Here is a 27,960-nt window from a genome sequence, read left to right as displayed (position 1 = left end):
TAACAGAAACCCATGGGGGAGGGGAAGGGAAAAAAAAAAAAAAGAGGTTAGAGTGGAAGAGAGCCAAAGCATAAGAAACTCTTAAAAACTGAGAACAAACTGAGGGTTGATGGGGGGTGGGAGGGAGGGGAGGGTGGGTGATGGGCACTGAAGAGGGCATCTGTTGGGATGAGCATTGGGTGTTGTATGGAAACTAATTTGACAATAAATTTCATATAATAAAAAAATTTTTAAAAAATAAACATTTATTTAGTTTTGAGAGACAGCGAGACAGAGCATGAGTGGGGGAGGGGCAGAGACAGGGGGAGACATAAAATCTAAAGCAGGCTCCAGGCTCTGAGCTGTCAGTACAGAGCCCGACACGGGGCTCAAACTCACAGACTGTGAGATCATGACCCGAGCCGAAGTTGGACACTTAACCGACTGAGCCACCCAGGCACCCCTGACCAAACTTCCTTAAGGAAGGCACCCCTTCCTTAATTTGGGGGGGGCGCCTCGACAGCTCAGTCAGTTAAGCATCTGACATCAGCTCCGTTCATGATCTGGCGATTTGTGAGTTTGATCCGTGCTGACAGCTCAGAGCCTGGAGCCTGCTTCGGACTCTGTCTCCCTCTCTCTGCTCCTCCCCTGCTCACTCCCTGTCTCTTGAAAATTAATAAAAACATTAAAAATAAATTAAAAGTAATAAAATAAAATAAAACACTATTAATTTTTGACAATACCTAGTTCGTTACTTACCTCATCCAAGGATCCAAGTAGTTTACTGAGAGGCTTAGGAGTACTGACACTGTCAAGTGGAGTGCTAGGCCGAGGCATTGTGTTAGACATTGTCAGGGAAGGAGCTGGCAGCCCCGGAATGAAAACCTTTCCCACCTGTAAGCAATGAAAAGATGTGGACAAAAATACTGGCTTTAAGGTATCATACCCTTAAACAAACTGTAATGGCACACAAGCATATATTTCTTTTGACATACCAAATTTTACACACCAAACACGACTAAAAAACAAAAAGAATTAAAATTTTAGTAATGTATTAAATTCTACCATCCAACTACAAATATCTTGGTATCATTTCTCTTGGTCTGATTCCTTCTCTTCATTACTGATGACTTCCTTCTGGCAGGAAGGAAGGTGAATGCTAATACAGTCACAGCGTTGTACAAAATTCCATATACTATGCATTTTCCTACCATATTGGTGGTCGAGACAGCAGGGACAGTAAGCTTTCAGAGACTATAAGCAGTAATCTTGTTAACTAAATCTCCAGGCAGAGAATGGACATCAATTACTTTCAAGGGGCTAAAAAAGTGGGCTGAGTGTTGCTCCAGAAATTAAATCCAACATAATCCAAACTGTGCTCTCGAGCTCATAATGTGCCTTCCTTCATAAACTCTCAAATATTTCTTCTTCAAAAAACTTTATCTTAGCTATCCATGGGGTTCTCAGGAAAAACACAACAGAAATTCACATCCACACAGGCTGAAAATTCCCAACAAGCCTCAAAGGAAATATTCAGAATTTAAGTGAAATTCTAACAATATCCATATATGTCAATATACTACTCAAAAGCTAATAAAATTATAAACGTCACCCAAGCAAAATCTTCAGGATTAAAAACCAAAATGAGAGAACCAGTATATATAAAGTTTTTAAAAAGCTATGGGGTCGGGGCGGGGTGGGGGTGGGGGGGGGGGCACGCCTGGGTGGCTCAGTCAGTTGAGCCTACAGCTCTTGATTTTGGCTCAGGTCATGATCTCATGGTTTGTGGGTTTGAGCCCCACTTTGGGCTCCAAGCTGACAGTGCAGAGCCTGCTTGGGATTCTCACTCTCTCTCTCTCTCTGCCCCTCCCCTGCTCACGCTCTCTCTCTCTTAAAATAAACATTTTTAAGAAAACTTTTAAAATGTTATAAGAGACCTCACGTTAATGAAAATACGGAGTAAGCACGTTCCATGCTATTCCTCCCAGTAGTTACAACAGAATCTGCACAAAATTGTTAATACAATGGAATACATTGGCTAGGGGCCAAAGAAACAGGAAAAACCTAGGATGATTCCCTAGGCATTTTTGTTTCTTTCACTCTTTCCATAAGCAGGTCTTAAGCTCTCAAGGGGCCTGCAACCCAGAAATGGCCACAGGTGCAAACCAAGAGGCCCCAGGTAAACCTTGCTCTTTTTAGACAAAGTGTCAAGAAAACAGTGACCAAGCAAGACAGAAACATCTTCACCATGCCTGCCCCACTCCAGGAAAACACTAGGGAAAAAAACCATGGCCCTCAGGCTCCTCCTTTTCAGCAGCTGTGGTCTGGAGACTAAGAGCAGAGTTCTACTGTTCCCTCTGCAGGTGGCGTCCCTCCCCCAGCATAGGGACAGTGAGCCAAGCCTATCTTGCACGGCTGCCCTGCATAACTAGGTGGTATCTCCTCCCCTCCTCATCAGGCACTGTAGGGGCAGAGACTGTGGACAGAGTGCTGCTTTCACTGCCAAGAGGCAGCCCGTCTGCACCTCCCCAAGGTGTGCAAAAGCTATGAAGGGGGACGAGCACTGGCTTTCATCCTTATTCTACAATAATAAGGCAGCATACCTCTCCCCTTCCATCATCCACAGAAATTGTGGGTGAGGCACTGTGTTCCATCCCCACCCTGCAATAACACGGCAGTAACTCCTCTCTGTCCCAACTAGGAAGTGAGAGGAAAAATGGAAAGGAAAGAATCAGAGAAAAGGATTTCTTAAATATGTGTATGAAATCCTGTGCAGGCCTCTGAGTGAGCCATGTGTGAAACTGGCCAACAATGACACCGTAAAAGATGTGATAACTAAACACTGATCTGTAACACCATTCAGTTCTCAGGCTGTCCTCTGGGTAGCACAGAAGTTGGTGCTGACCACAATCTCATTAAGACAACTGACAAAAGAAAAAAATACAGGCCCCAGAAATACTGCTCTCCCTGGCCCAAGAATCAGGAAAGAAGTAGCCTAACAAGATCAAAAACTTTTAGACAATAACCATGGGAAAAACTGTGCCCCACCTCTCAACCCCGTCAACAATGGCCAAGAAGGGTACCTAGACTTCCATTCTAACCAGCTGTAACACCATGGGAAACACCAGACAAACACCATGGGAAAAACTGTGCCCCACCTCTCAACCCCGTCAACAATGGCCAAGAAGGGTACCTAGACTTCCATTCTAACCAGCTGTAACAAGGCACAAATTTGGAGACAAATTTAAAAAAAGAAGAAGAAAAAATACAAACAGAACTACAGATTCACAAGAATGTAAAGCAGCGTTCACAACACTCACACACCACTGGAGGCAAGGAGTAAAGGGAGACGTTGTAGACCAGTACAACCGGTACAACTTAAGCCTTAGATGACAATTTGGCATCACATGGCCAAGATGAATACGCATAGACTCAGAAGGTTAAGAGATGTGTGTAAGAATTTTTTTAAAGTATTATTAGAGGAAACAACCAAAGTAACACAAATACTAGTGCCGGTAAAATGGTAAAAGTTTTGGTAAAACCAAAGGACTACTATGTAACAGTGAATGAGTAAACAGCTACACATTGACATAGATAAACCTAAAAATTATAATAATGTTGAACAAAAGAATGAAGTCATATATGGTATGATTTCCTTTATATAAAAATTCCAATTTAAGGAAAACTAAACAACTTACTCCTTAGTGGCATGTAGATAATTGCAAAAAACCTAGTTAACAAAAATAAGGAACTGATTTATTACAAAAGCCAGGATGGTATCTGTCCAGAGGGAGGCAGGGAACACCCTGCAGACTATAAAGATACTGGCACCATTCTAGTTCTTAACCCGGTAGTGGTTACATGAAGGGTCACTTCATTATTCTTCAAATTATATACACATATTTAAATTTCATAATTTAAATTTGTGAAATTTATATTATTCTGTATGTAAATGTCACAACTGTTAAAAAATATATATATGGCCAACATATTATACATTTAATGAAACTTTACAAAAACTTTGAGACTTAACAAAGCTACCCATACATCAGTTTCAAAACTACATTCTTTTAACATTTATTCATTTTTTTTTCTTTCAATATATGAAATTTATTGTCAAACTGGTTTCCATACAACACCCAGTGCTCATCCCAAAAGGTGCCCTCCTCAATACCCATCACCCACCCTCCCCTCTGTCCCACCCCCCATCAACCCTTAGTTTGTTCTCAGTTTTTAAGAGTCTCTTATAACATTTATTCATTTTTGAGAGTGAGAGAGACAGAGCATGAGCAGGGGACGGGCAGAGAGAGAGGGAAACACAGAATCCGAAGCGGGCTTCAGGCTCCGAGCTGTCAGCACAGGGCCCGATGCAGGGCTCGAACTCACTGACTGCAAGATCATGACCTGAGCTGAAGTCGGACGCTTAACCGAATGAGCTACCCAGGCGCTCCTCAGAACTACATCCTTTATAAAACTTCAGGTTAACTTTTCTTTTTAATAATCCATCTATACTCATTAAAGGTTCCCCATCTGTGCCAGGTTCATAGCACCAATCCATCTAATGGCAGTGAGTCCCAGGCCTCCAAACTGGAACCAACTTAAACGGGAGACCATGTTTTCAACTCTTAGAAAAATCTTCTGCCAAATCCTACAGCCAGGGGGTAACTCATATTAAATATTAAACAAATTAACATTAAAAAATAATAACCAAGGAGGTTGTCGTACAAAAGGATGAAATGCTATATTACTTACCCGAACCACTCCTGTGTACAGCACCAGGTTTCCGCTGCCTTCAAGGACCAGCATGGTATCTATCTTCTGCAAAAAAAAAAAAAAAAAAAAGACAAAAATTTTATTTTCCAATCTGGGCAATTATAAAACATAAAGATTTTCAACTTCTCAAGAAATGTGCCTGCATTTACCTCCACTGGAGCTGCATCCTTCGCGTGTATGTTGGTGATGGAGCCAAAGATGAGCTGAGTTTTATCATTACTCTCTTGAAACTTTACACAGCTAAATATTAAAATAAAAAGAGAAACAAACTACTGATATGTGCAATAAGCTGTACCAAGCTCAAAGGTATTCTAATGACTGGAAAAAGCCAATTTCTAATGGTTACATATTGTATGATTCCATTTATGTAACATTTTCAAATGACAAAATTATAGAGGTGGAGAACAGATTAGTGGTCACCAGGGGTCAGGGACGGGGGTGGGTGGGTATGTTGTATGGGGCTATAAAAGAGCAGCATGAGGGACATCTTTAAAGTAATAAAAAAGCTCTGTATTTTCACTATGGTGTTTGCACAAACCAACATGTGGGAAAACTTCATGGAATCATACAAACACACACAAATGAGTACATGTAAAACTGACAAGGTTTACAATAAGGTCTGCGGATTGTACTAATGTCAATTTCCTTGTTTTGATATCGTACTATAGTTATAGAAGAGGTTACCTTTGGCGAATAGAGTGCAGAGTATGCAGGATCCCCCCTACTATTTTACAACTGCCTATGTTTTATAATTATTTCAAAATAAAAAGGTAAATAAGTGGACAAAAGATCTGAATACACATTTTACCTAAGAAGATAAATGAATGGCTAATAAGCACATGAGAAATGCTCAACATCATAAGTCATTAGGGAAATACAAATTAAAAACACTCACACCCACTAGAATGGCTACAAAGAGACTGACAATATCTGATGTTGTCCACAATAAAGAGACTGGGACTCTTATAGATTGCCGGTGGGAATACAAAAGGGCACAGCCTATTTGGAAAGCAGTTTGGCAGTATCTTAAAAAGTTAACATGAATTTACTATTCAACCCAACAATTTCACTCCTTTTTCAAGAAAAAAGAAATCATAGATGTCCACACAAAGATTTCTGCTCCAATGTTCATCGGGGCATAATTCACAGTGGTCAAAAAGTGGAAACAGGGGCGCCTGGGTGGCGCAGTCGGTTAAGCGTCCGACTTCAGCCAGGTCACGATCTCGCGGTCCGTGAGTTCGAGCCCCGCGTCAGGCTCTGGGCTGATGGCTCAGAGCCTGGAGCCTGTTTCCGATTCTGTGTCTCCCTCTCTCTCTGTCCCTCCCCCGTTCATGCTCTGTCTCTCTCTGTCCCAAAAATAAATAAACGTTGAAAAAAAAAAAAAAAAAAGTGGAAACAAACCAAATGTCCATCAACCAATGAATGGATAAACATAATGTGGTGTATCTACACAAAGGACTACTACACAGCAAGGGGAATAAAGAACTCATACATGTTACAACATGGTAGATCTTAAAAATCATTATGCTAAGTGAAAAAAGTCAGCCACAAAAAAAATACATTTTGTATGATTCTATAAAATCTCCAGAAAAGGCAGATCTACTAGACAGAAAGCCTATAAAGTGGTTATTTGAGGTTGGGAGTGAGCAGACTGCAAATCAAACACAAGGGATATTTTTAAGGGGACAGAAATGTTATAAAACTGGATTACAGTGATGGCTACGTTAGCCCTGTACATTTACTAAAAATCACTGAACTGTACACTTAAAACATGTTAATTCTTTTGGTATGTAAAATATTTCCGTAAAGCTACTTAAGTCAAAAAAAAAGAAAAGAAGAAAAAGCAGCCCTAAATTTACTTACACAGAATCAATGGGAAATCTACGCACTTACCGTAACTGGAGCTCGGACTCCACTAAAAAGCACAAGAACTTCTGCCCACATAGGTCAGACGTAATAAACACTTTTGAGGCCTGTGAATTTTTCTCTCTGTAGTAGATATGATAATAAAGTGACTGTCAACGCTGGTTCCAAAATCTACCATGGTAACTATTAATGAAAATATTCTGCAAGAAATCTTAAAACCACTTGAGCCAAGCAGTTACAGTGAAGACCCAAAAAACACTTCTAAGATTAGAACCTCATGATCTCTAGGATTTTTTTCAGCTCTCTGAGTCCATTCCACAGCTTTTTTGGGGAATAAATTATAATAAATTTAATCATTATCAGTGACCTTTTTAATTCCATATTATTAAAGTTATCTACTGCTAAGCAATGCAAACTTGAATTCCTATCCCTTGTAAGGTATAAGGGGTCAGACTTCTTATAACATGACCTCTCCTATCTATCCTTTCTTCCTCTCAGATTAGGCTCTACTTCATCCCTCTTTTTAAAACCATACCTCTAATTCCCAATGATTTCTTTCTGGAGTGGTACAGAAAACCATAATTCTGTAAAATAAGGATCTGCAATATTTTCAATTTGCCAATAGATATTTAAAGACAATGATTCTTAAATGTAGGAAATTTTTATTTGTAAGAAACAAAAACAGAGAAGCTACTTCAACATTGTATTCACAGCCTTACCTTTCTCCAGCTATACCCATTCCCTAACCCCTAAGAAAATGCATTTGCCTTCTGTTTCACAGAGAAGATGCGGCTGTAAGGCTTGAGCCCAATCTCCTGCCCTATGTATCTGATAACCATCCCCATCTTTCATCTCTACCTGCCCACCTCCCTCCAATACCCCCCCCCAAAGCCTAATCTCTCCACTTGTGCTCCTTTCTGGTTCCTCGTTCCATTCATCATTTCCTCTCTCCTGTATTTTTTCAATGCTTTCCCTACTTTGGATATATTCCTTACAGCCTACTCTTTCACATTAAGATAAAAATCTTGAAACATGAGGATGGACTGAATATTAAATCATATAAAGGACTTACTGTTAATTGGCTGGGTATAAAAATGGCACTGTGGTTAGGTAAGATGTCCTTACATTTTAGGGATATGCATTTAGTCACGAAGACTAATTTTCTCTAATGTAATTCAGCAACAACAAAATTCTCCCTTGACCCTGACACTCCCTCTTTTGCTTCCTCATCCCCAAAGGCAATCCTTAAAATAATCTGTATGTCAACGTTCACTCCCCCAGTCCATATTTACTTCTTCCACTGCATTCCACTCCACAATCCCTCTCCAAGGGCTCTGGCCAAAGTCACCAGTGAACTCTCTGCCATCCAGGTACCTCCTCTCTGAGCTCATCTCTTAGTGCCACACCTCACCAGCACCTGACAATACTGGCAGCTTTCTTTCTGAAAGGCTCTCTCTTCTTATTTCCCGTGACAACTCTGCTGCTTCTCCCACCTGCGCTCTCCCACTTTGTCTCTCTGTAGCGGTTTTGTCTCTTTTCTCTTTTCACTTCCAAAAACTTAAGTTTCCAACATTTCAGTCCCTAGCCCTCTGACTCTATACCACCTGATCAACTATTTGGAAGTCTGAGACCCCTTATGAGCATATACTGAGTATTTAAACCTTCTCCTTAGGAAGAGGCCTATACACATGTGCACAGGATTACTGCATGATGCCAGCTTCCAGAACCTCTGCAACTGCAAGCTCATCCACAGGCCCTCCAGGAACCCAACTTCCACACACTCCTTAACTTCCAACCCACCTCCTTGCCTCAGTCATCACTTATAAGCCAACAACTTCCTTCCACATTTATTGCTCTGCTCTTTCCCCTGAGTTTATGACCCACACACAAAGCACCTCCTTAACAGCCCTCATTAAACAGACCATCTGTAAAGGGTAATTCTCTCTCTCTCAAGCCGCCCCTTTCTCAGCACTTGCCCTTCCTTCCTGCACAAGCAAAGCGAGAGTATTTACACATACCACACACTCATACTTCTGAACTTCTGATCCCCCTGCCTATGTGCCCTTCTTCCCTTTCCCACCCGGCAAATACCTATTCATCTTCCCAAAGCCCTACCAAAGAGTAGGCACTTGCCTCTGTGTCACCATCCTTTAGCTGTCTCTTTTTGAACAGGGACAGTGACCAATTTGCCTATGAACCCACAGCCAGTAGCACACACACTGGAGTGGGCTGAATTAATAAATGATCAAAGAGAACATAAAAGGAGACCACACAGAACAGAGGTCTGAGTTGTGTTTCCCAAAAACAACAGCTGACACTCAACCAACATAAAGAGAAAACTTTAAAAAAAAAGTGCTATAAAATCCCAGGTTTCTTAATCTACAGAAACATCATTAATCTCTCTAAAACATCAAACACCTCAAATCTGAGAGATTATTACTACTAAGGAAGAAATAGGAAATGATAAAAGAATATTTTTATAATCATTTTAATATCACTAATATCCTCTATTGGAACCGATGTAGCCTTAACATTTATCTCTGTATTTTTATAAATATTAACAACTGATTATATTAAAAAATTAAAAGGAAACTTCAGGCAAAATACCAAGTAATTTCTAAGACTTATATCAACATTTTTCTTTGGATATAAAAATATATACTCCAAACCTTATATTAGTAATCGTTTCTGTCCACAAATGGTCAATACAAAGTTCAGGAACAATTGGCTCTGTTTCTGGTGCAAGGAAGGAGCCATTAGAATTACTATTCGGAGAATGAGAAATACTATGTCTCTTTGGAGACTGATTATGGCTTGAAAGGTTGAACCTCTGCACCCCTGAAAAAGAGTGCACTCCTAAGGCAGGAGAATGAGCACGACTGCAAAATAAACAGAGAGAGGGCATCACAGTTAATAAGGCAGGCTGACAGAACACGCTTTCCAATCATACTTTCCAAAACTATGTACCGAGTGCATTCATGGCTTAATCCCAATCAGAAAAACATTTTTTTAAGGGAATAATTAAATGGTTCACATTAACATATTCTAAAGATTTAAAATTCTTGTTAGAATTCATCCTTTTAAAAACTGAAGCTTGAGTTCATTTTCTGTCTTAGGAAATGAACTGTTTATATTATTCAAAAAAGGTCCAAACTACATTCCTATATATTCAGACATGTACATACCAACAAAACTATGCCCCTCTATTACCAGATAGATATTAACAAAAACAAAAATGCTAATGCAAATTAAGACCAAAAAAATACACACATATATTTATTTGCAACTAATATTCATCAAATTGCTGTCACTCAGTGGAAGAAATGAGGCAACCAATCTGATGACAACAGGCAGCTTCTAAATAGGACTTCTTTTATAAAACTGCCAGGAGACCTAGATGTCTTAGCAAAAGTAAAACAACTGGGATAATAGCTATTTTCCCTAAAAAATACCCCAAGAGTTGTCAACAGAAATTTTAAATCCTTCAAAACATTAAGAGAAAGTTTGAGAAGAAAGTATCTCTTTCTTGGGATATCTTGTTTAAAACAAGGAAACACTTCCACACTTAATTCCCACCTTAGAGCTGCCATGTTGGAAATAGAAGGTGAACGAGAGTGGAGACTGGGTGAGGAGGTCGAGCGACTCTGACTGTGAATGGAGGAGTAATTCTGGAAAGGTGAAGCCACGGGGGAATCTCCTTTGGAGAGGCTTCTGAGGTGTGCTGTGAGGGAGCTACTAGTGGCCACATTCTGTGGGGTTCCCCCCTGTTCAGAGAACTTTAAGACAACATTCTCTTCCTTAAGTCAAAATGATGAGAAGGGGGGGAAAAAAAAGGCAATAATTAGATCAAAAGGGTTATTTCCTGGTGAGAATTCAGGGTAGAAGCCAGTTATTAAAGACACAGTATTTTTTTTTCCTAAGAAGCTCAATCCATTTCACAAATGATTCTTCCAAATACATGTGAAAGTCCTCAGTGTTAAAATCCTTTCATATTAACAAGTGACTTGCCTCTATCCTTACCTCTGTTTTGACTCTCCGGAGAGCCCACACAGAATGCAAACTTTGAACAGTGTCATAGGTCATTATAATGGAAGGGTCAGTGTTGAGAAAAACAATTTTCATGGCATGATCTACAACATATTGCACTCTTGATGAACCAAAAAGACCTTAAAGATAAAACAGAAATGACCAATGAATTTCATAAGACAGTTCTTTATGAAGAAACTTCATGCAACTCCTAAAGAGAAACCAAGCCAATTAAGACACAAAATCCATGATTATAATTATATGTATTTTACATATAATATATATTTATATGTATTTATTACATATAATTATATGTTTTGTATATAATTATATATAATTATATAACCACCCTGAATTTTTAATAAATTCACTTTGGGTATCAACTCCCTCAAAATACATTAAAGATAAGAGTGTTACCAGTTTCAATTCCACATACATGCAATCCAATGATGAAAATTTGTGCCTACTCACCATTAAATCAGCCACAGGTAGAAGGTCTGTGACTACTCAACAGCTGACTGATTTGAAAATTGCAATCAAATATTCTGCCAAGTTTCACTGCTTTACTGTTCTTCTGTATGAAATCTGTCCTTTATAATAACTATTCTAACAGAGTTGAACAGTACACTACTATTTACTGAGTATATATGCAAAAAAATATATATATATATATACACACACATATATATATATACACACACACACACACTGAGTATATATGCAAAATAAGTTTTTCCTAGCGAGTTTAGCTTTTACTTCTATAGTAGCCTGAATTGATTTCTATAACCTTATTAGCCAGCTTCCCCAACGCTTCCCTCTCAAAATATTTTTTAAGTTTTAAATAATTATTTTATAAAAATAAGAAGTATTTCATAAAGAAATTAATAAAATCACTCATAATTTCACCATCTCAAAATATCTACTATTAACATATTAGGGAGTATTCCTCCTAGTGTTTTCTCCTATATATGTAACAACTTTTTATGCTTTTACAAAATTAGAATCATACTGTATTCAGTTTTATATTCTATTTAACATTATGAGTAATTCCTAATATCATTAAATATTATTCAAGAATATGATCAATAATGGCTTCACACCATTCAGTCACAGGCTCTAACATATTTATTTAGGTTGTAACTGTTACCAATATAATATAGAATTACTAACATGCTTTTCTGTAAAAAAAAAAACAACAAAAAACAGAGAATAAATAGCTTAGGCTTTGTGGACCCATACTGATTTCTGTATGTTTTCTTCTACAACCCTTCAAAAACATAAAAACATAAAAACTTTAAAAACATAAAAACATAAGCCTTACAAAAACAAGCTATTGGCTGGATTTAGCCCATGTGTTGTAGTCTGCCAAGCCCTGATACAAAAGATTAAAACTTCAATGAAATTTCATATTGTGTGCTTTGGATAAAGTCCCAAATTGGTCAAAAAATATAAACATTTTGGGGTGCCTGAGTGGCTCAGTCAGTTAAGCATTGACTTCAGATCAGGTCATGATCTCACGGCTCGTGAGTTCGAGGCCCATGTCAGGCTCCGTGCTGACAGCTCAGAGCCTGGAGCCTCCTTCAGATTTGTGCCTTCCTCTCTCTCTGCCCCTCCCCCGCTTGTGCTCTCTCTGTCTCTCGAAAATGAAAAATGTTTAAAAAAAAAATTTTTTTAATATACCTATATAAACATTTTTTCAGTTTTCAAGTCCTCATTATTTACAATTACTTATCACACTTGGTCACATTTAAATTATTAAAATAAGCATCTAGAAATACCTGTAAGAAGTATTAAAAGTTCTGCATCTCAGCAAATTATTTCATTATGCACAGAGAAAGTGAATCACTAAAATTATATAGTACATACAGGCTGAAGAAACTACAATTTTTTCCTCAACAACAACAAAAAACTTAAGTTTATCAAAGTATTATTTATTTACTTATTAATTACTGAGGAACAGAGTCCAGAGCCATCTACAGGTAGGTTAACAAGTATATCAATATTCCTGATTGATTACAGGTCCTATTTTTTTTCTTAACGTTTATTTATTTTTGAGACAGAGAGAGAGCACGAATGGGGGAGGGTCAGAAAGAAAGGGAGACACAGAATCTGAAACAGGCTCCAGGCTCTGAACTGTCAGCACAGAGCCCAACACGAGGCTCAAACCCACAAACATGAGATCATGACCTGTGCCAAAGTCAGACGCTTAACCAACTGAGCCACTCACGTGCCCCATACAGGTCCTATTTTTAATAAAAGAATAACTGTTAAAACATGGTATTCAAGAAGATCTTGCTTTAGTATAAATTTCATAATAAAAATGTTTAAACTATATTATTTCTATAAAACAAGCCCAATTTTCATATAAAGTTCCTTCAATTTCCTATCCCCCAAACTCAAAAAAAAAGTTTATATGAAAGAACTTATAAAAATACACTTACTTCCAGATTTACAAACAAGTGGAGTTATTTCATCTAGTGGATGCAGCATGCTGAACATAGTGGGTAAAGGTTCTCTAGTAATAAACAGATATAAATCAATCACCAACACAAAATGATTCCATTTGTATGCAAATTTTACACTTTGCCTGCAAAAAAGTACCTTCTCCAGATTCCACAAGCAACTAGAAACCTGTCGCCTCAAAAAGCAACCCTCTAAACTTTTCCCAGTATCTTCTATTTCATTCCTAGAAATCCCTCCTCTTATACATGGTAATTCTGTGCATACACACACACATACACACACACACACACACACACACACACACACACACACACACACACACACTCCCTCCTTCCCTCCCTTTCTCTCTCTCTCTCTCTCTCTCATGGAAATCAGTACAGCCCAGGGAATATCTCCAAACAGCAGTCATCACATTACAGAACAGAGTAATGAATAAGCATAAGGCGCTCTTTTTTTTTTTTAACCTCTCTTAGTGGCAGTGTGTCTTTGACAACTAAGAAAGAAATTTAGTGTCTTATACCAATTTACAAAGAAGTACAAACAAAACAAAAAGGGAAGGAAAACTTCAAGTAAATAAAAAGGTGGCATTGTTTTAAGGAGTGACTTTTAAGAAGAGAAAAAAAACAGACCTTCTATCTAAACACAGCAAGATTAAAATCTTTAAGCAATTTTTTAAAAACTGTCAATAAACTTTTAAAAAAGGGTTGGGGGGGGCCTGGGTGGCTCAGTCAGGTAAGCGTCCGACTTCCGCTCAGTTCATAATCATCTCACGGTTGGTGGGTTCAAGCCCCATGTCAGGCTCTGCACTGTAAGGATTAAAGCTGTTAGCACAGAGCTTACTTCAGATCCTCTGTCCATCTCTCTCTCAAAAATACACATTTAAAAATACATACATACAAACATACATGCAAGTGTCCGCTACTTGTACCAGGCTATGACAGGTACTGTATGCTCATGCCCTTCAGTAAGCTCAAAATTTATTAGGGAGACAAGGTAAAGATGCTACTAATAAGCACCTACCATTTACTGCACACCTAATATGTACTAAGTCCTATTTCAAAGATTACATACATTAGCTCATTTAATCTTTGCATCAATCCTAAGAGTAAATGATCGTACTTCTGTAACAGGTAAGGAAACTAAAGCTAAGAAAGCTCTAATGACCTGCCCAAAGTAACACAATGAAAAAATGATAGCGCTAAGAACTGAGTCTTTTTATCTACAGTATGTGGTTGTTTAATTTTACTATGGGGTGAGGTAGATGGGAGGAAGCAGAAATAATTCAGTGCCAAGTCAGAAATAGAGCTCATGGAAATTATCATCATCCCAAACTTTTAGGTGAAAAATTTTACCTCAAAACATCAAAAAAGCCTGAACAATAATATACTGAACTGAGTAAGCTGAATACCTGGGTGGACCTGGAGGTAACTCATGTGTAGAACTGCTTCGTTCAAACAACAACCCATATTTGGTGGGCCAAACATTTGCAACCTATCAGGTAAAAGGATAGGAAAAAACAGAAGTAAAAGAAACGACTCTTCATAACATGTGCTTAAGAAACTATAGTGCATTAGATTTTCTTCCAATTTAATAAAAGCTTTTCCAAACATGATCATTAACTATACATATATGTGTGTATATGTATATATGTGTACATATATATGTGTACACACACACACACATATATATGTATATATATATATATATTTTTTTTAAGTCCAAGACAAAATCAAATCTAAGCAAGAGCTCAGTCAGAAATCCCTGCCACTGGCTAATACTAGTACCAAAATGACAATGTGATAAAATTTTAACAATAGCACTAGGTATGAAAAAGATGATGAGAAACAGGAAAAAGACTACTATTGCTTATGTGCTTTAATATTCCAAAATGATTTCTTTTTAAAATTTAAACTGAAAAAAATCTCTCAGGAGAAAAAACCCATAATTCAATTTACTTCATTAAATAATTTATTTTTTGTGCAAAGGATGGAAAAATAGTATATTAAAGCAATTAAAATTTGGTTACTTTAAATTAATAAAAATAACATTCTTGATTACTACAAGATATAAGAACAGCAATACTTCTACAACCAATTAATTCAAGAATATTCTCCAACAAAATACAAAAACAGTGAAACACTCAACTTACCTGGAAAGGTAAAGAAGCTATATAATCCTTTCCTTCTATGCTATGCATGTTAATACATGAGCTTTGCAATATACATATGCATTTTTCTACTTCATCACTACCTGAAAAAAAAGGGTACAACAAGATTTATTCATTAAAAAAAAAAATCCCAACAATCAGAAACTGCCAATTCCCAACAACACAAATTCTTTAATGTACCATATAAAAATGCATAGGTTGAACCACTATTATTAGTGACTACATATTTTGAACAACAACAGCAACAAAAAAAACAAGCAGAGAAACATTTAGAGTAAGATGAAATGAAATTTCAAAAAGAAACTTACTGTAGGCCTTCTCAGATTTATCCTGTGATATGATGAAGTCACACCACAATGCCTAAAATCAAAACAAAATGCTTACCTGAGAAAACTGTATCTAAATGATAACCTATTCACTAATGGCATCTGACTAATAGCAATGACACCTACATCATACCTGTCCCTCCTCATCAGCTCAATATAATACACCACGGGAACAAAAAAGATGATAAAATTAGACTTAATTAATGACAAATATTATAAGGAAAGACAAACTATGTTTGCAAATAAGTTTTAGGAAAAGAGAAGGGAAGACGAAAATCCAAAAACCTACTGGACAGAAGCCCTGCAGCAAAAGTCAATTCAAATAATGGCCCACCCTCTATTATAGGTGATTATATTAGTAAAGCTTACTATACAAAGCTAAAAGGTTATCATAAGAGTTCAAAATTGCCAAGCTATTTTATAATCTCCAGACTTACATAATGATCTCATCATTCTTAGACTGTCCTAGACTCACTTTAGAAAAAATCTTTAGGGGCGCCTGGGTGGCTCAGTTGGTTATGCATCCGACTTCAGCTCAGGTCATGATCTCATGCTTGTGGGTTCAAGCCCTGTGTCAGGCTCTGTGCCGACAGTTCAGAGACTGGAGCCTACTTCAGATTCTGTGTTTCCCTCTCTCCGCCCCTGCCCACTCTCATTCTGTCTCTCTCTCAAGAATAAATAATAAACATTAAAAAAAAAAAAAGAAAAAGAAAAAAGAAAAAAAAGAAAAAATCTTTAGAAAAATTAACATTTTCCTTAAAGGCCCCACTTGTAAAATTCAAACTAGGAAAAGCCATTAGACTTCAACTAGCATGCTTAACAATCACTTATTGAAATTGTTTAACGGCATTTTGTACGTTTTTGTAATTATAGTAAGATATAAATTTACCACTTTAACCATCTGTAAGTGTACAAATTCAGTGGCATTAAACACATTCACAATGTTGTACAACCTCATCACTATCTACTTCTGGAACTTTCTCATCACCCCAATCAGAAACTGTACCCATTAAACACTGACTCCCCATTTCTCCCTCCTCCCTGCCCCTAGTAACCTTTATACTACTTTCTGTCTCTATGAATTTGCCTCTTCTAAGAGCCTCATGAAACTGGAATCACACAGGACTTGTCCTTTTGTGTCTACCTTACCATACTTTCGATGTTTTGCCATGTTGTAGTATCAGAATTTCCTGCATTTTTTAAGGCTGAATAATAATCCTCTGTATGTATACAGCACACATTGCTTATCCATTCATCTGTGTTTGGACACCTGGACTGGTTCTACCTTCCGGCTACTGTAAAGGGCACTGCCATGAATACTGGTATACAAGTATTGGTCTGAGTCCCTGCTTTCAATTCTTTTTAGTTTACTTATTTATTTTGAGAGAGAGAGAGAGAGAATGAATATCCCAAGCAGGGTCTTCACTGTCAGCACAGAATCCAACACAGGGCTCGAACCCATGAACCACGAGATGACCTGAACCGAATCAAGAGTCAGACAAACAACTGAGCCACCCAGGCGCCCCTCCCGGCTTTCAACTCTTTTGAGGATATACCTACAAGTGGAATTCCTAGATCATATGGTAATCCTATATTTACCTTTTGGAGGAACCACCAAACTGTTTTCCACAGTGGTTACTTTCCATTCCCACCAGCAATGCACAGCGTTCCAATTTCTCAACATCCTCACCAACACTTGTTATCTTTGTTTTTTTTTAATAATCATCATCCTAGTAGGTGTGAAGTGGTATCTCACCGTGGTTTTGATTTGCATTTGCCTGATAACTAATGATGTTGAGTGTCTTTTCATGCGCTTATTGGCCATTTGTAGATCTTTAGAGAAATGTCTACTTAAGTCCTGTGCCCATTTTTTAATTGGACTGCTTGCTCTGCTGTTGTTGAGTTGTAGGGGTTTTTAATGACATTTTAGCAAATACAAGTTCAGAGAAAAGCAGGCACCAGAGCTGCACTCCAATCTGAAATGTCCAAAGTGTGCACTGCACCTCAGTCTCAACTTCCTCTTATGAAACTCTACCCTCCCAGGCTGTAAAACTAGATACTTCAGTCTCCTTTACCCCTAATATCTAAGAAGTCGCTTGCCCCTCTCTACCTATCTCCCTCAGCCTTGTCTCTCGCCTCCATCTCCCCATTGTCTTCAGGCGCCGATCTCTTTCGCCTGAACCACCACCAAACAGTATTCCAGGCAACAGTCTCTCCAGTCAGTCCTATATGCTCCCACCAAACTAATCACTTCTCAAAATACAAAACTGATCCTGTACTTTCCATTTGCAACGTAGGGGATAAGCTGCCTTCTGCATACAGTTTAAAATACAAATTCCTTGGTTCACATACGAGTGTAAGTTCGGATCTATCCAATACCTGCCAGCATCTACCCATAGCCACACCCTGCATACAGCCATTCTGAACTTAGACAAAGTCATGTTTTTCCATCACTCTCTTTACACTGAACACCTGTCTCACCTAAATCTAAGTTACTAATAGTTTGCCATATCTGTTTATATACATACATTTGCGTTCACGTGGGATTGAGGGGACACTATTTGAATTACACATCATGACACTTTACCCCTAAACACTTCATCATGCACTTCCTATAAACATGGTTTCCTATATAGTCACAAAACCATTATCCTGCCTAAGAAAAAAATGATTTTTGAACATCACTTAATATCATTCCATTTGCAACTTTCTCAAATTTTCAAATTTTCCCAAAACTGTCTTTTTTAGCTCATTTTCTAGAACCAGGATTCAAAGTTCACTTAACAAGTTTCAAAAAATATTGCATTTGGCGATGCCCCTTTAGTCTCCTTTTAATCTAGACAGGTCTCCACCTTCTTTTCTTTCTCCCTGACTTTCTAAAGAGACCAGAATCTAGACTGTGCCCCCAATTATTTTCTCATGGTGTTTTTTCTTTAAATTTTCTATTATGGGAAATTTTAAACATATATCAAGTAAACAGAGTAACATAAGTCCCATCAGCCAGCTTCAATAATTACCAACCTTTGGCCATTCTTGTTTCATGTACACCTCCAACCCACTTCTCATCTCATGATAGTTTACAAATTGATCCTCTAGTCCCCATTATTTCCTATAATTGAAAATTAGGTCTAGATATTCAAGTTAAGTATTTGAGAAGAAAAGGTAGTAGGTTGACATCACCATACCTCGCGCTGCATTACAGCTGGAGGCGCATATCACTCCCTTGTCCCACTATCATTGATGATAAACTCAATCAATCTGGTTGAGGTGGAGAATAACAGATACCTCCAAAGTAGAGATACAGTGTCCCTCCACATTACAAACAATCCAGAGGGCAACACTTTGGTGCCATGGTCATATCCTTTTACCCAAAAGTGTTAGTGTCCATTTACAATCTTCGTCTGAATCAGTTATTACCTTGGATGCTAAAAAATGGTGATTTTCGGATGAATGGATAAAGAAGAGGTGGTGTGTGTGTATATGTATATATATATATATATATATACATACATACATATATATATACAATGGAGTATTACTTGGCAATCAAAAAGAATGATTTGCAACTACGTGGATGGAACTGGAGGGTAATATGCTAAACGAAATTAGTCAGAGAAAGACAAATATCATATGACTTCCTTCATATGAGGACTTTAAGAGACAAAACAGATGAACATAAGGGAAGGGAAACAAAAATAATATAAAAACAGGGAGGGGGACAAAACAGAAGAGACTCTTAAATATGGAGAACAAACAGGGTTACTGGAGGAGGTGTGGGAAGGGGGATGGGCTAAATGGGTAAGGGGCATTAAGGAATCTACTCCCGAAATCATTGTTGCACTATATGCTAACTAATTGGGATGTCAATTAAAAGAAAAGAAAAAAAAGAGTAGACCCATGTTCCAAGTGTGATCAGGCCAGCCAATATCAATGGATTTGTTTGCTGCTTTTATGTCTGTCCAGCAAAGGCCACAGTTCATAGCGACATGCAGTCAACTAAAACTTTTTCAGAGAATTTCTATGTGAGAAACTATTAAAGGCCATCTTCTCCAATTTGAATTAATTCAATTAATTCTTTGAATTCAAAACAGGATCTCTACAGCTATAACAATCTCTGATTCAGCTTCCGACCTTTCTATTAATCCTAACCATATCTAAGCCTTATTTCATTTGTTTTAGTCTATATCCAAGTCTGTCAAACTCATTTTGAATCTTGATTCTGTCCAGGAATATATTCAGGTTTTTTTTTTCCATTTATTTCCTTCTCATATTGATAAGTAAGCCTTCTCTATCTTTACCTACCTCTGAAAACCATCTTTGAGGGTAAGGACTAGAAAACGTCTTAAGGTTGGGGTGCCTGTATGGCTCAGTTGGTTGAGCATCCGACTTCGGCCCGGGTCATGATCTCACAGTTTGTGAGTTCGAGCCCCACGTCGGTCTCTGTGCTGACAGCTCAGAGCCTGGAGCCTGCTTCAGATTCTGTGTCTCCCTCTCTCTCTGCCCCTCCCCCACTCATGCTCTGTCTCTCTTTCTCTGTCAAAAATAAACATTAAAAAAATTGTTTAAAAAAAAAAAAAAGAAAACATCTTAAGGCATTAAGGAATCTACTCCTGAAATCATTGTTCCACTATATGCTAACTAACTTGGATATAAATTAAAAAACAAATTAAATAAATTCTTATTTTAAAAAAATGGGGATTTTCTAATTCTACCACTCCCTTATTTATTCACTGGTCTACTATAAATATGGGTTTTCCTTCATTAATTGGAGATGAATTGCATGTCTTCCAAAAAGGCAGGGCAAATGTTTAATTCTTTCCTTTTAATTACCAATTTCAGGATAGAATTAGTTTTAATAGCCAACTACAATGATAGCAAACTAGGGATTTCCTTTCCCTTACTCTTTTAGTATTACTATGAGCCCAATCTTTTTTATTAGATATTCTGCAATCATAGTGATCATGTGTTAAAATATTTTTGTACCCTGAATGTCTTATAAGTTTTTACTTACAATAAATCAAATTAATCAAGGACAATGTTTAAAGATTATCCTTAAACCGACAAAAGATAGCATAAAAAAGGTGATGATATAGAAAACAAATGAAATTTTATTTTCCTATCATCTTCACTACATGTTAAAATATACATCCAGTTGCTGGGATCGTCATGCTATGTTTTTATCATTTCTGTTAAATTAAAAAAAAATTTTTTTTTAATGTTTATTTATTTTTGAGAGACAGAGAGAGACAGCATGAGCAGGGGAGGGGCAGAGAGAGAGAGAGGGAGACATAAAACATGAAGCAGGCTCCAGGCTCTGGGCTGTCAGCACAGAGCCCAACGCGGGGCTCGAACTCACGAACTGTGAGATCATGACCTAAGCTGAAGTTGGATGCTTAACCGACTGAGCCACCCAGGCACCCCATCATTTCTGTTACATTTTAATACAAAAGTTTGTTGTATTTAAGTGTTAAGTAATCAACCAAATGCTAAAATTCAAATCAACTCACCTGCTGAACAGGACTGTCAACTGTAAATGCTTTATAAACAGCTAATGCCTGGCTTTTACTTCCTTTGCTCCAGATCACCATATTTCCAGCCACGTAGAGTTCCTCATCATAATCCACTTCTTCTCCAATTTCGCTGACACCTTTCCTTAACTGCCAGCTTTCCTTAAAAATTAATACATGTAAGACAGGTTAATAAAGCACTTTCTCAATTGTATGGGACAAGACATTAAATCAAACGGTCATCCAAATATAAGTCTCTTACTCTCTCTCTGGAGTAAGACACAATCCAAACCCAGCTCTTAGAAGGTTTGATGCCACCGATTAACATGGTGGGTGTGTAAATCTTACAGGATTTTATGAATAAGAATTTACTCAAAAATTCTATTAACTGCCTTATACTAATATATTATTCTGCCAAAAATATTACACCTTATCAACAAACCTTATACCTTATCTATAGATCCAAAAATGAAACCGACATACTCGGGACACAAAAAAGGTATATTAAGCATATACGGGGGTGATGCAAGGGAGCAGTGAAGTACACGTGGGAATCACTGGTGGAGTTTATACACAATGCTTATTTCCCAGTTTCACAACAACATATACACTCACCTTCTTCCCCTTGTCCTACCCATCAAAATGAATGGGAGCGAGAACGGTTTAGATTTCTAACTACATAAGCCTCCCCTCCCTGAGATTTTGTTATCCCAAAGGGATAAGGAAATGGAAGGCAGGAAAGACTGATTTTCTGACACACACTTGTATCTCACTCCCCTATGTAAGAATTACTACACTATTTGTATGGCATTTGTTTCCTCCTCTAGAAACGTTCAGGTTTTGGGGTGCCTGGGTGGCTCAGCGAGTTGAGCGTCCGACCCTGGATTTTGCCTCAGGTTGTGATCCCAGGGTCATGGGATCTAGCCCCTTGTCAGGCTCCACACTGAACATGGAGCCTGCTTAAGATTCTCTCCCACTCTCCCTCTGCCCCTCTCCCCGACTCAAGTGCACACTCTCTTGCTCACTCTCTCTAATTAAATTAAATTAAATTAAATTTAATTTAATTTAATTTAATTTAATTTAATTTAAAAAAAAGAAGAAACACCCAGGTCTTTTGTGGCAGGGACCATTTCTAACTCTACCATCTACTCATCAAATAACATGAAATCTGGTCTCCACATACTAAGCAAAGAGAAAGAGGTTCAAAATAGACCATAATCAAGCCTGGTGGCTCAGTCGGTTGAGCATCCAACTCTTGATTTCAGCTCAGGTCATGATCTCATGGTTTGTGAGTCCGAGCCCTGCATTGAGCATCAGGCTCTGCACAGCACAGGATTTCCACTTGGGATTCTCTTTCTCTCTCTCTTTCTCTCCCTCTCCTCTGCCACCCCCACCCCTACCCCACTGGCAGGCACAGTCTCCCAAAATAAATAAACTTTATAAAAAATAAAAACAAAATAGACCATAACCATACTACTGAATTTGACTTCCATTATGAAATCATGAGTTATACATGTCTAAACAGCTATGACACCATAATACAATAATGTAATTATTCTAGCTTTTACTGTAATTACCAAATCTGAATCTCTACCCCCCAAGTAGCATTACATTCCTCAGTTGCATCTGAGTAACCTTAAATTATAAATAGATCACATCTAATTTCAAAAATATAATGGGAAACTTAATGGAACCTTCTGTTTCTCGTGGATTGTAACCTCCTGAAGGGATCCCACCAAGCCAGCCGCACCATCAGAAGACCATAACTCAGAGGCTGGCTGCAGCTGGCGAAGCTGAAGGTTCAAAGCATTAGGGTGGTGCTTGCAGTGGTCTCGACCAAAAGGAACAAATTCCTGCAAATCCCCGGCTGCAATCATTGTTGCCCTTTCTTCATAGAAGTTCGACATGGGTTCCAAATATCAACATTATTTCTGCATGAATTCAAACACATTCTGGTCAGCTTCTAGAGTCAAAACCAGAATATAAAGATCATAAAAGTAAACAAAAGAGTCATTAATCCTATCATATTATATAGATGTACATGTAATCATAATATCAAAGGGCGTTCCAGATTCCATGAAAGGCATACCTAAAGGATCACTGGCATATTGGAATGAAACAAACAAAAACACGTTACCTCTAACTCATCAGAAGTTGAAATACGGCTTTTAGTAGACCAGTCCACAAAAGACCTAACAAACTATCAAATCAAACGTCATCACCAGTTTTGACATGCCAATTCACTTAAACATATAACTACAACCAATTCCAATTTTTGGTGAAACCAGAACCAAGGCATGAATAACCCTGGCCATGGAAAAGTCATGCTTATAGCAAATTTAAGAGTGCTAGCTTTTAATTAACACAATCTATTACACTACAGCTCATTACTGCAAAGACGTAGATGAGCTCTAGATGGAAAAACGCTCCTTTACCTCCAAAACACTGCTACATACAGTAATTGACAACTAATAAAATTCCCATATTCTATAAGGTGGTATATCTGGTGGATGCCAGTTCTGTCTCTGAGACAACACCTACATTAGAAATAGGTTTTGCAGGGGCGCCTGGGTGGTGCAGTCGGTTAAGCGTCCGACTTCAGCCAGGTCATGATCTCGCGGTCTGTGAGTTCGAGCCCCGCGTCAGGCTCTGGGCTGATGGCTCGGAGCCTGGAGCCTGTTTCTGATTCTGTGTCTCCCTCTCTCTCTGCCCCTCCCCCGTTCATGCTCTGTCTCTCTCTGTCCCAAAAATAAATAAAAAACGTTGAAAAAAAAAAATTTAGAAATAGGTTTTGCAGCATCACATTTAAACTGCAATCCTTGAACACAGAAATCAGAACAAACATATAGATAACCTTTAGCGTCTGAAAACCACTACAGATCACCTTTAGCGTCTGAAAAACACTCACAATTAAGAATGCAATTAAATTTGACACAGATTTCTCATCTGAGGTTTTTTTGGCATCAGTAGTTTTCATTGCTGCACTATCTCAAAGCCTCTGTAGTTTCTATGCAGAGCAGAGTTGCAAAGCTATTTTGCTGTGAATCAACATTCCTTAGATAACTGTATGTCACAATCGTGGCACTTATTTCCTCCTGCTGAAATTCAGAATTGAGAACACTTGAACTTAGGACATAACTAATAGCGTGCCTTGCAAAACTTACAAGAAAACAACAAAACTCAGCTGGTCTTCCTATTTCCTAGTCAACAGGATGGCCAGCATTAACCTTGTGACTTTGTCCAACTTCAGTTGTGCAATTTCAAAATGTTATTCTATCAAATCTTCAAGAAAATTACATTATTACAGAATTAATTAACAGTACAATATCTTTTTGTACGATTAGAACATCTTTAATACTTTTAAAGTACCCCAAATTTTTACGTTTACTCATTAGAGCAACAAAGAAAGCTACAAATAAAAGTACTATGTTACATTAATAAGATAAATCAAGATATGAACATTGGTTACTAGGAACAAAAACTACCCTGCCAAAGGTAACCACAAAACTGCCTTAAGAGGAGACCCAAATGCACAGGAAACGCATCTCGCGTAGAGCCTCCGCAAAAAGGCAACGCTTCCTCGGCCTCCTTAGGGTTAGGTGAAACCAAAAAGCTAAGCCCCTGGGCCTCAGAAAATTCTGTCCGAGAAGCAAGGAGCCGTAGAGAAGCTGAGGCCCACATGGGACACCGCGTCCAGCTCAGGAAGGAAGTCAACGAGGAGTGGAGCGGGTAGGTGCACCCCGGAAAGCCCAGCCCGCAGGCCGAGGACCCCTTGGCGCAAACGGGCGCCTAGGGCCTGCCCCTGGACTCCCAGCCCTCCAGTCACCGGATGCAGGTCAACCTTGGGGCGGGTGCGAGGTCGTAAGACATGTGGTGAATCACCGGACGCTGCGGGCCCGAGCCCGCACCTGTGTAACTCGGGACGCGTCAGGCGCGGCGAGCCCCGGCTGCTCCCCGGAGGCGCGGGGGCCGAGGGGGCCCGAGGGCAGCGGTGGGGTCGGTCACGGTGACTCCTCGGCCGCTGCCACTTCTCATTCCCTCTCCCTCCCCTATTCCGGAGGAAGAATGGGCAGCAGCTACGGACGCGACTGCGAACGACAAGCAGGCGTGCAGGGAAGCCACTCAGGCGAGATGTTCAAACGGACGCTTCCATCTTTGCTTTCCCGTCCTGCCTCGCGCAGGGGCGGGGCGGGGTGGGGCGTCGCGGGAGGCGCGCGGCGGGACTTTGGTCCTAGCGCCTGCGCAGTTGCAGGAAGAAAGGAGTTGTGTTTTTCAACCTCTCTTGGGAGCGCAGCGAAGGTGTCGAAACCCTCGGCGCCTTTGCCGGAACCTGAACCGTGATGGGCCCCCTCCTGGCGTCCAGATCTTCTCCAGGTTATGTCATTAGAAGCTTGAACTGCTCTTAACTCTGAATTAGGAAATATTCTGGCCAGTTTCACTCCAATCTCCAGACCCCCAAATGGGAGGTATTGTACTCCAGGCTTGGGGCAGAAAGGGAGGGACATGCGGATTTTCTCTCTTTGCCAGTGCACTTTAACTTTTTGGGGTCTGGACCCTTTAAAAAGTTGATGAACGCTATGGAGGCCCCGACAAAAACGTAGCGTGCAATTTCTGAGCTTCACAGACACTTCTATGCGATTCATAGACCCAGATTAAGAACCCTAGTTTTTATACCCCCGCCCCCCGTGTGGATTCAACTGTACAATACCACACTTACAGAAACTAGAAAACTTTCTTGAGCTCTGATCTCCCATTGCATGCTATCTCTAGGTTAAAAGTATTGATAGGCGTCCTATTGCCTAAAAAATAGTTCAAGTTCTTTATCCAGAAATGTAAAGTTGGCTGAAACTTTATGTACACTAGGATTTCCCCAAACACACTTTGCACTTCGTGGTCTGGTATCTCGTCTTTTTATTTAGAATGTTAGCCTTCAGGGTTTGGCTCAAATGCCTTTTCTCAGAAGCCTTCACTCCAACAGGAAAGCGGCTACTGAGGACTGAATGTTTGTCCTGCCAAAATTCGTACGTTCAAACCTAATGCCCCATGTGATGGCATTAGGAAATGAGACCTTTAGGAGGTGCCTAGATCATAAGGATGGAGCCCTCATGAATGGGATTAGTGTACTTTTTTTTTTAATTTTTTTTAATGTTTATTTATTTTTGAGAAAGAGAGCACAAGTGGGGGAGGGAGAGAGAGAGAGGGAGACACAGAATCCAAAGCAGGCTCCAGGCTCTGAGCTGTCAGCACAGAGCCTGACGCGGGGCTCAAACTCACAAACCATGAGATCATGACTTGAGCTGAAAAAAGGCACCCCAGTGTGCTTTTTTATGAGACTTCACAGAACTCCCTGTCTCCTGCCACCCACCAAGCGAAGTCACAGTAAAAGACAGCTATCAATGAAACAGACAGCAGGTGTCACCAGACACTCAATCTACCAGTGCCCTGATCTCAGACATCCCAGACTCCAGAACTGTGAGAAATAAATGTTTGCTGTTTGTAAAGCCAGGCAGTTTATGGTATTTTGGTTATGGCAGCCCAAATGGACTGAGACAGAGACTCTCTTAGAAGTTTGAGGAGATCTGCCTTTCACTGTAGTCATTTACTTGAAAACAAAATATCCCCAAACTTCCCTGGCCTGATACAGGGATCAGATTTTGGTCAAGGCAAATTGGTCAGTAGGAACGAGGCAGGAAGGAGCCACACAAATAAATTCCCTTTTCCTCTCCCTCAAACGACTGTAAGGAATGGTTTCTCTGCATCACCTGTCAAGACATGTCTGTGGCTGAGTGGGCCACCTGCCAAGGAGACTACTGATGTGTAGGCAGCCCGTTGTGAAGCAGCATCCATGCAGGACTTCTTAGCCTTCCCTGCTCCTTCCCTTCATTCTCTCCAGCTTGGAGGAAAGCATCAGCACTCATCACCCTTGCCTCTGGCTCTATCTTTTAGGGAACACAAGCAGCACAATCCATAAAAGAGTTTCTCATGCTGCTAATGATCCAATCTGTAAACCAAGTCACTGAAAGCATTCACTCAGCTCTCCCTCCTGGGTGTTCCCCTGTTGCTCGCAAATTCTCAAGATGTTTCTCTGTGGCCTCAGCGGATGTCCTCTGTGAGGACACCAAGTACTCCCAAAGTACCCCCAAAGTACCATCCTTCCTCAGGTGCACCCCTGTAGCACTGCAGTGTCAATGACAGCATGGCTTGGACTCATGGTCTGACAAAGTCTCCTAAGAGAGGAAATCTTCTAGCTTCTGCCATTAACCTCTGCTCATAGGGGTCCAAACCACAAATCCAGGAGTTTTAGAAAATGGTCATCTGTTACCTCCATTATCCTCCCATTTTCTTCTGGCGTTTGAGGCATCCACTTGGCTCAGAACACAGAGCCCTGGTGTAGACTCCTACAGGCAACCAACTCACCACACTTCTGTCATGTCCTCCAAATGAACATGGATTATCTGTAGGGCTCCTGAGATTGCATTTTGGATACAGATACAGATGTATCCAGTATTATAAAGTAGACCTCTTCTGTTGGTGTACTTACCCAGTAATTAGCAAAATTCCCCATATATAATTGGCACGCCAAAAAAATTGAATAAAATCCCCATTTCTCACTTTTAATCTATTTGTGACACACAAAAAAATGCAAGTCTCTGCATTAGTAGCTATTGCTACATAATAATATTACCACAAAATGTATGGGTTAAAATAACATGTATTTATTATGTCACAATTTCTATGAGTCGGGCGTCCAGGCCTAGATGGGTCTTCCACTTGGGGTCTAACAAGGCTGCAATAAAGGTGTTGCTTGGAGTATGGTCTCATCCAAGGCTCTACTGGGGAAAGCTTTGCTTCT

General features: G+C 39.3%; 1 protein-coding gene across 4 annotated transcripts in view; it reads right to left on the bottom strand.

The window, feature by feature from the left end:
* Window positions 1-25,274, bottom strand: part of ANAPC1 (anaphase promoting complex subunit 1) — a 96,665-nt gene extending 71,391 nt beyond the window's left edge. Inside the window, exons 1-14 of one of the 4 annotated variants that reach the window (XM_019445262.2) lie at window positions 25,016-25,274; window positions 22,802-23,038; window positions 21,108-21,269; window positions 15,583-15,634; window positions 15,257-15,357; window positions 14,516-14,598; window positions 13,086-13,159; window positions 10,639-10,784; window positions 10,195-10,415; window positions 9,288-9,497; window positions 6,646-6,741; window positions 4,902-4,992; window positions 4,732-4,797; window positions 739-873 (exon numbers count right to left, since the gene is read on the bottom strand). In XM_019445262.2, coding sequence (XP_019300807.2) covers window positions 739-873; window positions 4,732-4,797; window positions 4,902-4,992; window positions 6,646-6,741; window positions 9,288-9,497; window positions 10,195-10,415; window positions 10,639-10,784; window positions 13,086-13,159; window positions 14,516-14,598; window positions 15,257-15,357; window positions 15,583-15,634; window positions 21,108-21,269; window positions 22,802-23,014 — 1,650 coding nt within the window. In that variant the 5' untranslated portion in view covers window positions 23,015-23,038; window positions 25,016-25,274. Of the gene's footprint in view, window positions 1-738; window positions 874-4,731; window positions 4,798-4,901; window positions 4,993-6,645; window positions 6,742-9,287; window positions 9,498-10,194; window positions 10,416-10,638; window positions 10,785-13,085; window positions 13,160-14,515; window positions 14,599-15,256; window positions 15,358-15,582; window positions 15,635-21,107; window positions 21,270-22,801; window positions 23,659-24,271; window positions 24,522-24,592; window positions 24,955-25,015 lie in introns of those variants that run through there. The other 3 variants (XM_053890952.1, XM_053890951.1, XM_053890950.1) reach the window with 3 other exon arrangements.
* Window positions 25,275-27,960: the final 2,686 nt, after the last annotated feature.

Source organism: Panthera pardus, unplaced genomic scaffold (assembly GCF_024362965.1).
Source record: "Panthera pardus isolate Hobbes unplaced genomic scaffold, ASM2436296v1 HiC_scaffold_26, whole genome shotgun sequence".
NCBI lineage: Eukaryota > Metazoa > Chordata > Mammalia > Carnivora > Felidae > Panthera > Panthera pardus.
This window is presented reverse-complemented; position numbering and strand designations above follow the sequence as displayed.